Genomic DNA, 13833 nt, shown 5'->3' on the forward strand with positions numbered 1-13833 from the left:
AAGCCCACTTGCACGTCCAGGCCAGGTGAGCAAAGCTGCGATATTCCAGCCTGGACACTGCACCTAACATCGGCCTCTATAGCACCCTCCTCAAGATCCCGCCAAAATGACCCACGACGCCGTTTGGTTCTCTCGCCCCCGCAAGTACGGAAAGGGGAGCCGTCAGTGGTGAGTGTCATTCCATAACATCGTGTAGAACATGTTCGTCTAATCAGTCGTGCAGCCGCCTCTGCGCGCACCAGGCTGGTCTTATCCGCAAGTACGGCCTTGACCTCTGCCGTCAGTGCTTCCGCGAGAAGTCGGCTGCCATCGGGTTCCACAAGGTGCGCACCTACTTGCTGTACTCTGAGACCAGCAACACTAAGGCCCATCTCTTAGACGCGATGATTGTCTTGCACCCTGTTGTCTCTTGTCCGTCTCGCATTATCGCTGCATTCCGCTCTTATCCCGCATTCAAAATACCTCTCGCTTGTATGCATGACTATGATATGCTCAACATGGCCATCTTCTCATGAGGAATTATCGATGTCTGAATTCTCAGCATCCCTCGAATCTTAGCCAGTATTCGTGACAACGTCAGCAACACAGCATGAAATGACTCGCACTCATGACGTGGTGTCAACTGTTCACTGTCAAACAACCTTCTATAAGACCACCCAGTATTACAACAGGCTCTAGAACTACATCCTGAGTGAGCATAAGATACAGCATGGTTAGCAGACACGTCCATCATGTATGTTCCAACAATAGATCCCAAGTGGTATGCGCGGTATCCTCGTGTGTGCGTGTGTATGCGCGATGATAGTTCAAAGTGAGTAGCTTGAGAGGGCTCAGCTCGTCTGGTATATCTTGACACTCTTGACCTCCCAATCTGCAATGTTCGAGATGAATGATGGATGCTTCTGACATGTGCATCAAAGCAATACTCACAGGCATCAGCAAATGCCGCACCGTTGTTCTGGACGTACTCGGCGCAAGTCGAAGTCCCCGTTATCTGCGCACAACTCTGGGACTGGCCTGGTGACCCGGTGTCGGACCACACATTACCCGCCCATTGCCCGCTGTTAGGCGCGATCTTGTCAGACACAGGACCCTTATGCAAACGCCACCGGAACGCTTACCAGAGGGTGGTGTCGAAAATAGCCGAATGCTGGTAGAAGAACGTCGACGGGTTGCAGTCGGTTGACGGCCAGTTCGCCATGGGTGTCCCCCATCCAGAGGGTTGAGGCGCCCCTGCGGTGATATCTGAAGGGATGGAGCTACGAGGAAAGAACCACACGGAAATGCCGCTGTCGACCCATTCCACTGGATCAATGGCATCAGCACTGGCACGGTCCTATACAGGATGGAAAACGCACTTGCGTACACCCCTCCGCCAATCTCGTTGAATCCAGCACCATACGACGTGTTTGACGTCGACCTGATACCGCACCCCGCGTTACCCGTCTCCGCTGCAGCACAGTTCGTGCCACCGGTCACATCGCCGGTGATGCCAAGTACCGTGCTATTCGACGACGGAATCGTGCAGCCGGGATTCGTATGGATCGTTGCCTGGTTGTTCGTGTACGTGTTCACGCCCTCGACAATGTCAATCTCGCCACCAGCAGGCCAGTTAGGGCCTGTACGCACAGAGCTCATATAAGTCTAAAACGGTAATGAATGTGGGAGAATAGAAGGCGCACCATTGCTCCAAAATGCAGGCCAAGTGCCGCACCCAGTCGGCATGTGTACCGAGTCCAAAATCACCAAGGCGCCAGTGTAGTTGTAGTTCGTGGTAATCCGCACACTTTGGCGGTTACCCGAAATCTTGGCGGTGGTGTCTACACGCATAATGGCGTTTCCCGCGCTATTGATAGAGGTGAGGTTCGCCGATTGCTAAAGCAGTTCATGAGATGGAAGGTTTAATTTTAATCAAAGAAGATGAACACGTACCGCAGTACTCTGGTCGACATATTGTACAGTTCCGTCCGTAGGATCCGAAGCGGTGAAGAACGACCAGCCGTCGAAAAACGAATCCCCTTCCTGTGGTCGTTCAAGTTGCGTGCCCAGTCAAGCCGAGTGAGAATGGCACATACGTATGACTGCTTGACCTTCCAAGGGGAGGATGCGACTGTGCCACTGGGACTAGAGGCCGACGCAGTCGCAGTGCCGGACGCCTTGGGCGATGAGCCGCTGCTGCCCCCTCCTCCAGGGCTTGTATCAGGATTTGTCAGACTTGTGCCGCTTATGCAGTAGACGTGTTGCGCGCCACTGTCTCCCTCAGCGACCAGGATCCCGGAGAGCGCGCGCCGCAAGTCCTTGGCAAGCCCGGAGCTTCGTTTGACGGCATGGTGGTGGGCAGCGTTGACTCCTCGGAGGACATGCTCTGAGCTGCGGGTGAAGAGGCCCGCATCGGAGGGGGCGACGCTGGCGAGCAAGTACAGCAGCAGCGGGAGTTGGAGATACATCGTGGTTGCTTGCAGAAGAGTAAAGACCGATAGTCCAGCCAGAAACTTGTAGAAAAGGTGCCGAGAGAAACCGAGGCGCAGCCTGGTGGTAGCAGATGGACAGAACTCACAAAGGCCGGAGGGTTGGTCCGGACGACGTGGCGGAAATTGAAGGAAGTTAGCAAGCTCGAGGCTTATCTATGAGTCCCAGGGTGAGAGGGGTCCTTAAGCAAGGCAGAAGAGGTGAGGCAGTCTGCGCACGGTATCCACCTCAATCAGACGGCCGCTCGGCAAACCACGAGGCCATTGTTCCAGGGCCCTTTTATTCCATTATACCCGCGGTTGATTGTGCTTGATGTACTGCAGGTTACTGCAGACTACTTCTAGACGAGGTCAGTGTTGCACCAGCCCATACATACAGAGATTGCTGAAACAGTGCCATTTACAACCTATAAACGGTAGTACAGGATGAAGTAGCCACAACGCGATCGAGTAAGTAGATCTCCTGCTACTAGTAGCGCTCCTCTATCGCGGCTCAACTCATTCAGTACAGTTATGCTGTATAGTGGTAAGCGACGATCTAAATTCGTTACGGGTACTTGCCCGTCTTCAACAAATGCCTGTCAGCTCAGAAACAGTTGAGGAATCGCCATAAGCAATATCAATGAGCTAGATTGGCTCAACCTCCACTCGGGAGCAGTACAGCCGCGCGCATGGAGGTAGGCAACATCATGTCGTTGTACAGCATTCTGTTAGGGAAGCGAGTCAAGCTACGTAAGCATATCTTGTTCGCAAGTGCTCTGTGTTCTCAAGGCTTTGGTTTTATCAGCCATTTATTTACCCTGCGAGACAGGTCAATGGGCTTTCCTCAGATCGCAGCAGCTGCGAGTCATACATAAGTGAGAGGTAAGTACGGCCACCAAACAACCGTCAGTTGTCAAGTCTCCTGTAAAGATAGAACCTGGCGGCCTCAATAGGATTGCGCGATAGGTGGCCATGTAGGTCCACGCCCTATCCACAGGTCCAGAAACCTATGCAGCCCTTGTGCCCGTGATGCTGACATCACCGAGGACGTGTGCGAGCACTTCCACATCCGAAGCATCTTCGTCCGAGCTCCCCGTCAACATTATGGCCTTCAATTTGGCGCCTCCCCCGCGCGTGGGTGTCGATATGTGAGGGGTCTCACACACTGAAACACTTATGCTCGCACTGACCGGCGACGACACAACGAGGGGAGACGCTACAATATTCAGATCAAGTAGTTAGCGCACATTGAGAGGAGTGACGGTAAACAAGACTGACCAAGCCCTCGCTCTGCGGCCAGGCGGCTACTTATCTTGCTCCTGGGCGTCTTGGGTACCCGTGTATTAAATAGGGGAATCAATTGGCCCACTTTGCACGCGCCACATACTATGAAGACACCTGATGAGCCTGGGCGTTTATTCTGCACGCCTCCACATACCACATTCATCAGGCCGGATTGACTTGCTGTGTCGCCCATAACTACGATAAAGCGTGAGTATGGATAAGTGTGGGCAATGCATCTGTCACAGACATTTTATCGCACTGCTGGCATTCTGAACACAGCGTCATGTCCTATACAATAGCCAATAATGGTACTCAGACTTACTCCATTCGTACTTGTAGGCGATCTCGTAATCATGCCTGGTCTATGTTACCATGAGTGTTTGCAATCTAGTTGGACAGCGTGCGAGCATACCGTGATTTCCATGTCGGGACGCACACGCATCACTTTTCTTGCCCTGCACTGGAATGTAAGTTTTCCCGTCCACTTTACGTCCAATGGAGGGAGCACATGAACGAAGACTCACCAGCTCCGAAACTTCGGCCCGTGCGCTTCCTTGGGGTCTTCGTTGATTATCCAACAAGCAAGGTGGCACATTTCGTGCGCAAGCGTGTTTCGGATGCGCTCTATAAAATGAACATCATTATACACCGGACCTCACGCGAGCACCGCCAAGGTTTAGCCGACCATCTGAGTCAAGTATCTTGACGGCTAGCTCGATTTCGCTTGTTTGCACGCCGTGTCTACTCCTACGAATCAGCTCAATATCAGCCATCATTTAATGAGCGAGAAAATTTTCAAACGTCGGACTGAGACATACAACTCACTTATGCCACCTCGCTCTTCCCGCTGTGGTCAACAACCTTTTGCTCCATTTGAGCTGTGTCTCCGCTGGAAGACCGCCACCAAACACCACCTTATTGAGCTCGTCAAATAGCTCCTGTGCATAACCCTCTCGTCGCTTCTGTTCCGCCGCCTCGAGCGCCTTTTTCGTTAGACGCGGTGCCTTGCCCGCCTTGCGTGGTGTCGCGGCTGGTGTGCGCTTGGCCACGCGTGACTTCGCCTCGGGGTCAGATTCATTGTCAGACCCATGTGCAGGGCTCGGTCGACTAGCCCGCTGCCCAGGCGTCGAGGGTGTAATACGGTGGATAGGTTTGCGCGCACTGCGCGGCTCGTCCCTGCGTCAGATCGTAGATGTCCATGTCAGCCCGTGGCGATGAAGACACAAGAACGTCTTTACAGTGTCAGTATCGCTCCGTCGTCATCGCTATGCACCGGATCCGCCTCTTCGCCGCTGCTGTCGTCCGCAAATAATGGCATGGGCCGCTCGTCCTTCTCTAACACCACTGGTGGCAGCTTTGGAGCGCTATGTATGGGGACCGCTTTGTCGGGTTGCGCATCGTCCTCATCACCCGAAGAGTCTGTCGTGAGGTCGATTACAGGCCCAGCAAGCTTTGTAGTCTGGATACGCGGCGCAGCGACAAGCCGGGGCAGTTTCTGTAACGGCGTTCGTGCACCGTCTTCAGAGTCCCCAGAGTCCGAGCTCTGAATGATTCGCCGTGCACGCAGGGTTGCGACTACTTGCTTCGGTGTGCAGGGTACAGGCTTACTGTGCTTCAAACTACTGCGCGCATGTAGTGAGCTATCGTAGATTAAGTAATTACCAAGCGAGTATACAGTACATACGTAGTATCCATGCTATCCTCGTCAGATGAAATCTCAATAACCTCCCGAGTCAACGACATGGTGCCCGCCTTTGACAATCTTCCCCTAAGTGAGTATAACATTTAGCAAGGACAGTAAGGGAGGCGTACCTCATGCGCTCTTCCTCGCTGTCTGGTACGATCTCGCCCTCGTCCACATGCACAACGGCGTCCTCAGCCTTCGAATCCGCACCGCATTCAGGGCGGGCCGCACTGGCGTCAGCGGACACAACATTGAGCACGAGCGAAGACGCCTTGAGCAGAGGGCGCGCGCGATGCGACATGCTGCACCGCAGCGGTCCAAGCGCAGCAAACCTGGAGACAAGTCTGACGCGTACCCTTGTCGCTTGCAATTGTGGGTCCACGAGCGCTCGTGCAACGCGACCGCGTAGGCGGAAGCAGATTTTACCCATCAAACTTGGTTCAACCCGCGCGATCTCGATCAGTACGCGTTTGTCACGTGCCACGCGTCACTCAGCGGCCACGGCTCGCGAGTTGAGCGTTGCACCTCGACTCATTTGCAAAGTCCTTGATACATAACCTAGATGCTTTGAAGAGAGATACTAGCGATACATGTGCACGAGATGATACACAGGAGTAGCATGCCCTCCTCTACGAGTCCAGACTCGCATATAACCTAAAGCAACACTTACACAGATAGGCTTAATTGGTTAGCTCGTCTGGTAGATCTTCACGCTCTTTACCTCCCAATCTGCAGAACGAAGGTGAGTCATACACAGATGACAGACAATTGCGCCAGTAGACATGACTCACAAGCCTGCTCGAATGCGGCACCGTTGTTCGCAACAAACTCCGCACAGGTCGCAGTGTTCGTCCGCTGGGCACAACTCTGCTCCTGGCCAGGTATTCCTGACGCCGTCCAGCCGTCGCCCGCCCACGCGCCGCTGTCTCATTCATCAGCACGAGAAAACGTACCGCAGAAACTACATGTGCGACTCACCAGAGCGTCGTGTCGAAGATCGCTGAATGGTCATAGAAAAACTGAGACGGGTTACACGACGACGCGGGGAAGTTGGCGATCGGCATGCCCCAGCCGGAAGGCTGGGGTGCGCCTGCAGAAATGTCGGCGGGGATCGTGCTGCGCGTGAAGTACCACACCGATACGCCGGTGTCATCCCATTGCACTTCATTCGGAAAGAAGAGATGTCAGGCCAGGCAAGCAAACACCAGAATGCAAGGGATGGCACGCACTCGTGTAGACGCCACCGCCGATATCGTTGAACGCCGCGCCGAACGAGTTCGTCTGGGACGCGCGGATGCCGCAGCCCGCGTCGCCCGTGCCCGAGACGGAGCAGTCCGTCGACCCAACAATGTCGCCCGCGATGGCGAGCACGGTTGCGTTGGATGTGGGGAGCGAGCATCCCGTGTTCGTGTGCAGCGTGACCTGGTCGTTCGTGTAGTCGTTCACGCCCTCGACGATGTCGATCTCACCACCGTCGGGCCAGTTCGGACCTGTTCGCGGATGCGTGGTGGCTCTCAGTACGGACTGTGGCACATAGCAGTAGACTTACCATTCGACCAGAACGCGGGCCAGGTGCCACAGCCAGTGGGCATGTGGACGGCGTCGAGGACAATGAGCGCGCCGGTGTACGTGAAGTCGGTCGTGATGCGAACACTGCGACGGTACCCTGAGGTAATCACCGGGGTAGTGTCAACTTTCAGGTATGCGTTGCCCGCGCTGTTGATGCCGGTCAGGTTGGCGGATTCCTGACATTTACATTGGGTCAAATAGGCACCGGAAAGATGAACCAGCAAACGTACTGCTGCGCTCCCGTCTATATAGTCCACCGTCCCTCCGGTCGGATCCGTGTCGGTAAAGAAGGACCATCCGGCAAAGAACGAATTTCCCTCCTGACATACAAGTAAGATACGTGAATCTACCGACAGTGCTATTTCCGTGGGCACGTACGTAGCTTTGCTTGAGTTTCCAGGGCGAAGAGGCCACGGCGCTGGAAGACGCCGCCGGAGCGCTCGATGATGTCGCTGTGGCGGACGGCTTTGCGCCCAGGGATGCAACCGACGAAGACCCGCTTCTAGTACCATTCGTCGAGCTCGTCTCGTCCGTGTCGACCTTGACGCAGTAGTATTTACCTGGACTGTCGGCCTGCTGATCGACAAGTGTGCCAGAGTAGGCGAGGCGCAGGTCGCGGATCAAGCCAGAGCTCCGCTTGATCGTGTTGTGGCGAGCGCGTTTCGCAGCGCGTGTGATGGACTCGGACCCGCGAGTGAAGACGTTAGCATTGGATGGGACGACGTTGGCGAGCAGGAAGAGGAGGAGAGGGACGTGGAGATACATGGCTAAAAGAGCGGCAGTGCGACGATGGTCGAGGTGGACAGTGGAGAAAGAGTTGAAGCGGGTAGCCACGTAACCGCGCTGGGTTGATAAAGTCGCTAAATGTGGCTGAACGTGGCTAGACAAAGCGGGGAACAGGCGTGGCTGCTCAGGCGGTTACTAACAAAGCGCTGTGGATATCTGGGGGCCAGCATGAGTCAGCAGGTCCTGTCGTGGCGGTGAGGCCGCAGTCGTTCGCGTGGAGCGATGGTCCATGGCTCCATCGCAGCACGGATGCGCCTCATCGAGGAGCCACACTTGGACGCGCGCAGGGGGCACTGGCGGCCAGCCACAGCCGCCCGCCATCGATCGAAGAGCTTTGATCGCCGACCTCGATCCGTCCAAGCCGCTCATCCGTCCCCTCATATCCGTTCATTCCGGCGTCGACTCTGCTTCGAGCTCGTGGGCGCCTCAAAATTTACATCCGGGTTCAGTTGGTCATGACTTGGATGGACATGCGGACAACCACAGCCAGGAAGTCATAGAACACGGGCCATTTCAATTCTGACTGGTTGACTCTCCAAGTCCACAAACTTGCCACAAAAGTAGCGACCATACAAAGTATCTGAGTTTTGCATTTGTTCTTTCAATCCATATGGCCGCCAATCTATGAATGGAATGTTGTAAGGCTTGAATTATGGTGTCCTATAATGGCTGATGACATAAGGACGATATCATCGGCTTTATGTAGAAAATCTACTCGCCATATAGGGATGAAGAGGGATGAAGAGGCGCGAGAGCAATGCCATCTGTCGAGTAAGTCAGTTGCTCCTGAAGCCTGGAACCTCGCACGCATTATTCCACCCATCTTGGATACGGTCGTGATTGTAATGGAAGCGCACATCTTCCATTACAATCACAACCGCGCTCGAGGCATATCATACGGATGTACGGATACACGGCGATTCATGGCCATACCCGTCGGTATAGCAGGCAGGGACATGTATGGTAGAGCAATGGGGGTCGAAAAATGCATAAATAGGCCCGCCTCTCGCCGCCAAAGTCCACCAACGCATACAACTCAGCATGCCTTTCTCTGCTAACCAGAGCTACTCTGCCGCCCTAGCTGGCCTAGGGTTCGCATATCCTCTACTCCTATCCACAAACTCTCTCAATGAGTATAATACCTGCCGGGAGTGGGTGTCCGACTCTGACGCGTTTAGCGCGCCCGAGCCCACACCTTTCCCCTCCCCTTCGGCGGAGCACATCCTCTACCCGCGTCTCCCCCACGTCGTGCCCGGGAAATACACTGGCGCCGAGCTGGCCTCGGAGACCAGTCCCGCGCACGACAGTCTCCCTGCCGCCCACCCATCCACCCATACCGGGCCAGAGCAGGAGACGGGGGATGGCTATGAAGGCAGTAGCGAGGGCGTAAAAAGCGCCTTCGCGCAAAAGCTGCTGGCCAAACGCGCACGTACTGGCAGGTGCCAGCGTGCCGCGCTGGTCGCGGGAGTGGCGCCGTCCAGCTCGTCATACAAGCGTGCGCGGGCGTACGCTGCGAGCGGACTTGGCCGCGGGCTCCCCAGTGGAGTTCCCGCGAAGGCGACGAGGCGCACTGCGTACACTGTCTCCATCCCGAAACACAAGCGTGCCATTGCGTACGCGGGGCTTGGCCTTGGGCTCCCTTCGAGCGCCAAGGCCCGCCTGCAGCGCTCGACCGCCGGTATGCAGAGGTGTGTCTTCCCTCCTTTTTTTATTGCGCTTCGATTATTTACATATGTATTGCCAGTACCGAGCCGTCCACTGATGCGCGCAACCCATCCACCCGCCCCACCCCTCAGCGCGCCGAGTTCACTCGGCCAAACCTGGAGCGAGGGGCGTGGCCTGTGGCCCCGTCCCCCTCCATTCTCCCCGCGCCGCACTTCTCCGACATCGCCTTCCCTGAGGCGCCCACCACTACCATCCCCTTTTCTGTCGCGCCGTCGCCATCCATGCTGCCGACGCCGTTCCCACCTCACCGCACTCATGTGCGATATATCCCTTCTCCCCAAACGGCGCCCGCCCGGATGATGCGGCCTTCGCCGCATCCCATCCAGCGGCCCAGACCCCCGCCCCGCCCGCCATTGGCCCAAATTGGCCTTGGCCTTGGCCTCGGCATAAATCTACCCGTGGCGGTGTCGCCGGTGCCCCAATCTCCCTACACATACGACCACTTCCTTCTTTAAAACCAAAACAAACCAAAAACAATTATCTATTATAATATCAGGTACTCCAAGTACCCGTCATCCACTATACCCCCCCCCCCCCCCGACCACGCCCTCTTATTCCCATTCAAACAACTGGCGCACATCCATCACATACATCCGCATCATTTTCGCGACGATTCTTCCTCTCGCCCTTACCCCCTTCTCCCGTCGCCGGATGATCACCGTAACGGTGTAAATACCCTCTACTTTACCCGCCTCATCTTCATCATTTCCGCACCTCATCACATCAAACTAAGTACCCCAAAGACAAATAATATAAATAACCGCATTCATCACCATAACACCACAAACCGTCATAAAAAGATAAAAAGATAAAAAGAGAGAATATCGACATCATGTACTATACATTACGCCACATGGACGTTACTTTTCTGCATACGCAATGGACGTTATACCCGTTTCATCGCCATGGACGATCTTACTATACCCATCTCTCGCCATGGACGATTGTACTATTCATGACTGGTCGCACTTCGTACACATACCGCTCACAAATAAAGTCACAAAACGCCTTCATATTCATGTGTGATATATTGAGCCACGGTGCCGCATTGACTGAAGAACTTCGAACCGAGTTGCATATGGAGTACAGAACGAACTTGGGACTTGACATTAGACCCAGTCCGGAACACCAACGGCGAGTACCGCACAGTGCTCGTTTAATAGGTCACAAAGCCATGTCATACTAGCATATATATATAGTCGTCAACGTCGTCACGATCAGGGCACCACCCTGCGGCACACACCAGCAGGCGGCAAGCGAAAACATGCAGTGCATCGAGTAACTCCTATGGAACAAAAACGAGCCAAATGCAACAGCCACGACGACCTCCGAGACGGTACGGAAGAGTTGGGAACGAACAGGGAAATAAAGACATGCGGAGACAGGCGTGCATACGGGAAAGTAGGCAGGGTGGTGGTCGACGGAAATCTACGAGCAGTGAAGCCGGGAGGGGCGTCCCCGGCCGCCCCGAGGTCATTGTTCGCGCAGCGCAGTGGCGCTACAACATAAGTTGTCCTCGGCATAAGAGCACGGGAGCACGATCATAAATACCTCAATGTCCGAGAGAGCCTCCTGAGAACGCCTCCCGCACGCTCTTGCGCAGCTCCTCATGCTCGCGCCCTACGCTGCCCTCGTGCTCGCGCAGCGATGTAGACTGCAGCTGCGATGCGGCGGCACTAGGCGTCATCGCGCCGTCATCGTCGCCTTCGGTGATCTCGAGGATCCGCCGCGCGAGCAGCTGGATCTCGCCCTGCCCCTCGCCGGTCTCAGTGTCCGCGTACGAGTGGCTATGCGAGTGGTGCGAGTGCGGCGTGCCTCCGATTGAGGATGTGGGAGTCGACGTGCGCGTCTCGGCAAGCTGGCGGATGTTAGGAATAAGCAGATTTGAACCGCGGATGTTGTTGATGAGCTGCGGGTCTGGTCGTCCAACCGAGTCAATATGTTGGGCTACTCGCTAGATGCATCGCAACATACCTTCGGATTCTAGGAGCTGTACAATAGTCCATACAGCGATGTGTTGGAAGGTCGCGTCCGGGCTGGTGAGGAAGCGGTACAAGTATCGGTGCATGCCACCGTCCGGCTTCTCCCAGACGTCGTTAAATGCAGAATAATCATCATTGGCCGTGCGGCCATCTATAGAAGTAATTCACCAACACGAGACTGCAAAAGGAGGGCTAGCACTTACCCTTCGAAGACAGGTTACCCAGCGCAGCAGCGCTGTTGCCTTGTACCTCCGAGCTAGGCGAATTCGTCAAAGGGATAAGTACTTCACAAATGCCCATCTCAAGCAATTGGCCTTTCAGCTCGTCTACATCGATCATGGTTAGCCTCACGTCAATCAATCAAACGTCAAGACGTACCACTCAGCGCCAAAACCGCTACACAGGCGGTCATCTCGCTCTGCACGTTCATGGGAACCTCGAGAACAAGCTCCTTGATGCTCTGCACCGCACCCGCCTTCACAATCGCCTGCTTGTTCTTCTCCGAGCTAGCCGCAAGGTTTCGCAGCGTCGAGATAGCATGGCACTGCACCTCCTCATTGTCCTTGAACGATAGGAGGTTAATCAGAGGCTGCAGGAAGCCCGACTCGATGATCGGCGACTCGTTCTGAGGGTGAATCGACACATTCCGAACGCAAGCAGCGGAAGAGAGGATAAGAGGAAGGTACGTGGACTGGAGCAGGCGTAAGAGGTGCTGGAGGCCATCCGCCTTGACAATCTCCAGTTGGTATTTCTCTACAGACCGATTCAGGCGAGTCTATAGCCGTATGAAACGACACCACACACCATCACTAGCCAAGTTCCGTAGAGCAAGCGCTGCTTGACATTGGACTTTAAGGCTAGGACTGTCCATGAGCTGCACCAAGCTGGCGACCAGCTTGGGCTCACTCTGCGCCAGCTTCTTACGATTCGTAGCTAGACATTCACGTCAATGCAGAACACAGACAATATAAACAGCAACGCATACCATCGACGGCGATGTTACTCAACGCGGTGGTGCAGTAGTATTGGACATCAGTATCGGGCGAGTTCAAAAGACTGACCAGAACCGGAATTGCGCCCGCATTGACAAGCTGTTGCCGATTCTCATCTATCGATTGTGAAATGAACCCTATGAGTTATCACACTTGATAAAAGCGACATACCAGAATGGGTCATGTTGAGAAGTGCACCCGTCGCATTTCGCTGTACGCGCATGTCCTTGGAACGTGCAAGGCGGGTGAGCGGAACAAGTGCACCTGATTTCGCAATCTTCGTCTTGTTGTCATCTACACACGCAGCTGTCAAAAGGGTGTACGATGTACAGTCGTACTGAGACGTACCATGCGTCGCCAGGTTCGTTACACACCCGACAGCATTGCACTGCACCTCAACATTCGGGCTGAGCATCTGCCGGATTAGAGGCTCAAGACCGCCTAGCTTCACGATAAGGAGCTTGTTATCGGCTATGCAACGGAACATGAGCCAGATTGACAGCAATGAACATCATCAAATGGAGACGCACTGTTGACGGCGAGGTTGCCCAATGCGGCACTGGCCGCCCGCTGTACCTCCGTATCGTGGCTGCTGAGCAGAAAGAGGATGGGGTCGAGCGTATCCCGCCCGACCGGTCGCACCTCCTTCTCCGTAATCTCAGCAAACGCCAGAGCCGCACTCCGCTGGAGGTCGACATTGTCAGAGAAAGAAAGTGTGGTCAACGCGGAAAGTGGTGATCCCGAGAAGAAGTTGGTCGTCGTGCGGTCTGCAGTTGAAGGATGTGAGAATGGGGCAGTCGGGGAGCGACTGCGAGCACGTCCTCGCGGATACCTACTCTCTAGGTATTGCAAAAGGTCTGCTACAGCCTCCCGTTCGTTCTCGAGGAGCAGGGGCTCATATGACTGCGATTTGCGTGAATGGACTGCGTGCCGAAAGAAGTCAGCGACCCATGATCGTCACGGCTACGATGCGCCGGTAAAGATGGCGCAATTTGGCAGAAGAGATACTGACAGCATGACTCGCAGCAGCTGGAGACGACACCCATGGCGGATAGGGAGCGTGGGGGGGGGCTGAGCGAGAGAGAGGAAGGAGAGATAGATGGACTTGTAACGGCGTGCGCCTGCAACTGCTTCTCCTCCGCTGTTTGGTTGTCGTTTGGCTCCACTTCCAGCCAATCACAGCCGTTCATGCCCGCCTTGTGCCCGACCCCTCTACATGCGGCACGTGCTCTTCACCGGCCACCACTCAAGGTGAATGATTCCTCGTTGCATACACGTTAAACGTGCTCCTATACTGTACACATACCTCGTTGAGACGACCCAGCAATTCAGCGAGCAGTCGGGAATACGCACACTTTCAT

General features: G+C 55.0%; 6 protein-coding genes across 6 annotated transcripts; 2 read left to right on the forward strand and 4 right to left on the reverse strand.

Annotated features, from left to right (window-relative positions):
* Positions 1-82: 82 nt before the first annotated feature.
* Positions 83-519, forward strand: POSPLADRAFT_1038227 (hypothetical protein). The gene is made up of 3 exons (XM_024477352.1): positions 83-168; positions 224-323; positions 379-519. The coding sequence occupies exons 1-3, from the start codon at positions 107-109 to the stop codon at positions 385-387; spliced, it is 171 nt and encodes a 56-aa protein (XP_024344681.1). The 5' UTR covers positions 83-106; the 3' UTR covers positions 388-519.
* A 108-nt stretch (positions 520-627) lies between these two features.
* On the reverse strand, positions 628-2645 carry POSPLADRAFT_1064339 (glycoside hydrolase family 16 protein). The gene is made up of 7 exons (XM_024481790.1): positions 2076-2645; positions 1933-2022; positions 1683-1875; positions 1359-1619; positions 1122-1305; positions 931-1061; positions 628-871 (listed from the first exon to the last, which is right to left on the reverse strand). Exons 1-7 carry the CDS (start codon positions 2445-2447, stop codon positions 831-833), a joined length of 1272 nt encoding a protein of 423 aa, XP_024344682.1. The 5' UTR covers positions 2448-2645; the 3' UTR covers positions 628-830.
* Positions 2646-3285: 640 nt separating this feature from the next.
* On the reverse strand, positions 3286-5353 carry POSPLADRAFT_1165418 (hypothetical protein). The gene is made up of 10 exons (XM_024487884.1): positions 4973-5353; positions 4560-4910; positions 4420-4481; positions 4259-4358; positions 4147-4189; positions 4057-4096; positions 3982-4003; positions 3889-3929; positions 3729-3836; positions 3286-3666 (listed from the first exon to the last, which is right to left on the reverse strand). The coding sequence occupies exons 1-10, from the start codon at positions 5050-5052 to the stop codon at positions 3458-3460; spliced, it is 1056 nt and encodes a 351-aa protein (XP_024344683.1). The 5' UTR covers positions 5053-5353; the 3' UTR covers positions 3286-3457.
* Positions 5354-6106: 753 nt separating this feature from the next.
* Positions 6107-7752, reverse strand: POSPLADRAFT_1128161 (glycoside hydrolase family 16 protein; the record flags this gene model as incomplete). The annotated part of the gene is made up of 7 exons (XM_024483711.1): positions 6107-6147; positions 6210-6340; positions 6397-6580; positions 6648-6908; positions 6968-7163; positions 7218-7307; positions 7366-7752. The coding sequence occupies 7 exons, from the start codon at positions 7750-7752 to the stop codon at positions 6107-6109; spliced, it is 1290 nt and encodes a 429-aa protein (XP_024344684.1).
* A 1062-nt stretch (positions 7753-8814) lies between these two features.
* POSPLADRAFT_1030775 (hypothetical protein) lies at positions 8815-9953 on the forward strand (the record flags this gene model as incomplete). The annotated part of the gene is made up of 2 exons (XM_024476748.1): positions 8815-9461; positions 9518-9953. The coding sequence occupies 2 exons, from the start codon at positions 8815-8817 to the stop codon at positions 9951-9953; spliced, it is 1083 nt and encodes a 360-aa protein (XP_024344685.1).
* Positions 9954-10653: 700 nt separating this feature from the next.
* Positions 10654-13521, reverse strand: POSPLADRAFT_1165420 (hypothetical protein; the record flags this gene model as incomplete). Its single annotated transcript, XM_024487885.1, has 11 exons — positions 10654-11415; positions 11473-11631; positions 11684-11806; positions 11859-12233; positions 12285-12413; positions 12466-12588; positions 12644-12766; positions 12821-12943; positions 13003-13239; positions 13309-13395; positions 13485-13521. 11 exons carry the CDS (start codon positions 13516-13518, stop codon positions 11051-11053), a joined length of 1878 nt encoding a protein of 625 aa, XP_024344686.1. The 3' UTR covers positions 10654-11050.
* Between the last annotated feature and the right edge of the window lie 312 nt (positions 13522-13833).

This window comes from Postia placenta (assembly GCF_002117355.1).
Source record: "Postia placenta MAD-698-R-SB12 unplaced genomic scaffold POSPLAscaffold_1, whole genome shotgun sequence".
Classification (NCBI taxonomy): Eukaryota; Fungi; Basidiomycota; class Agaricomycetes; order Polyporales; family Adustoporiaceae; genus Rhodonia; species Rhodonia placenta.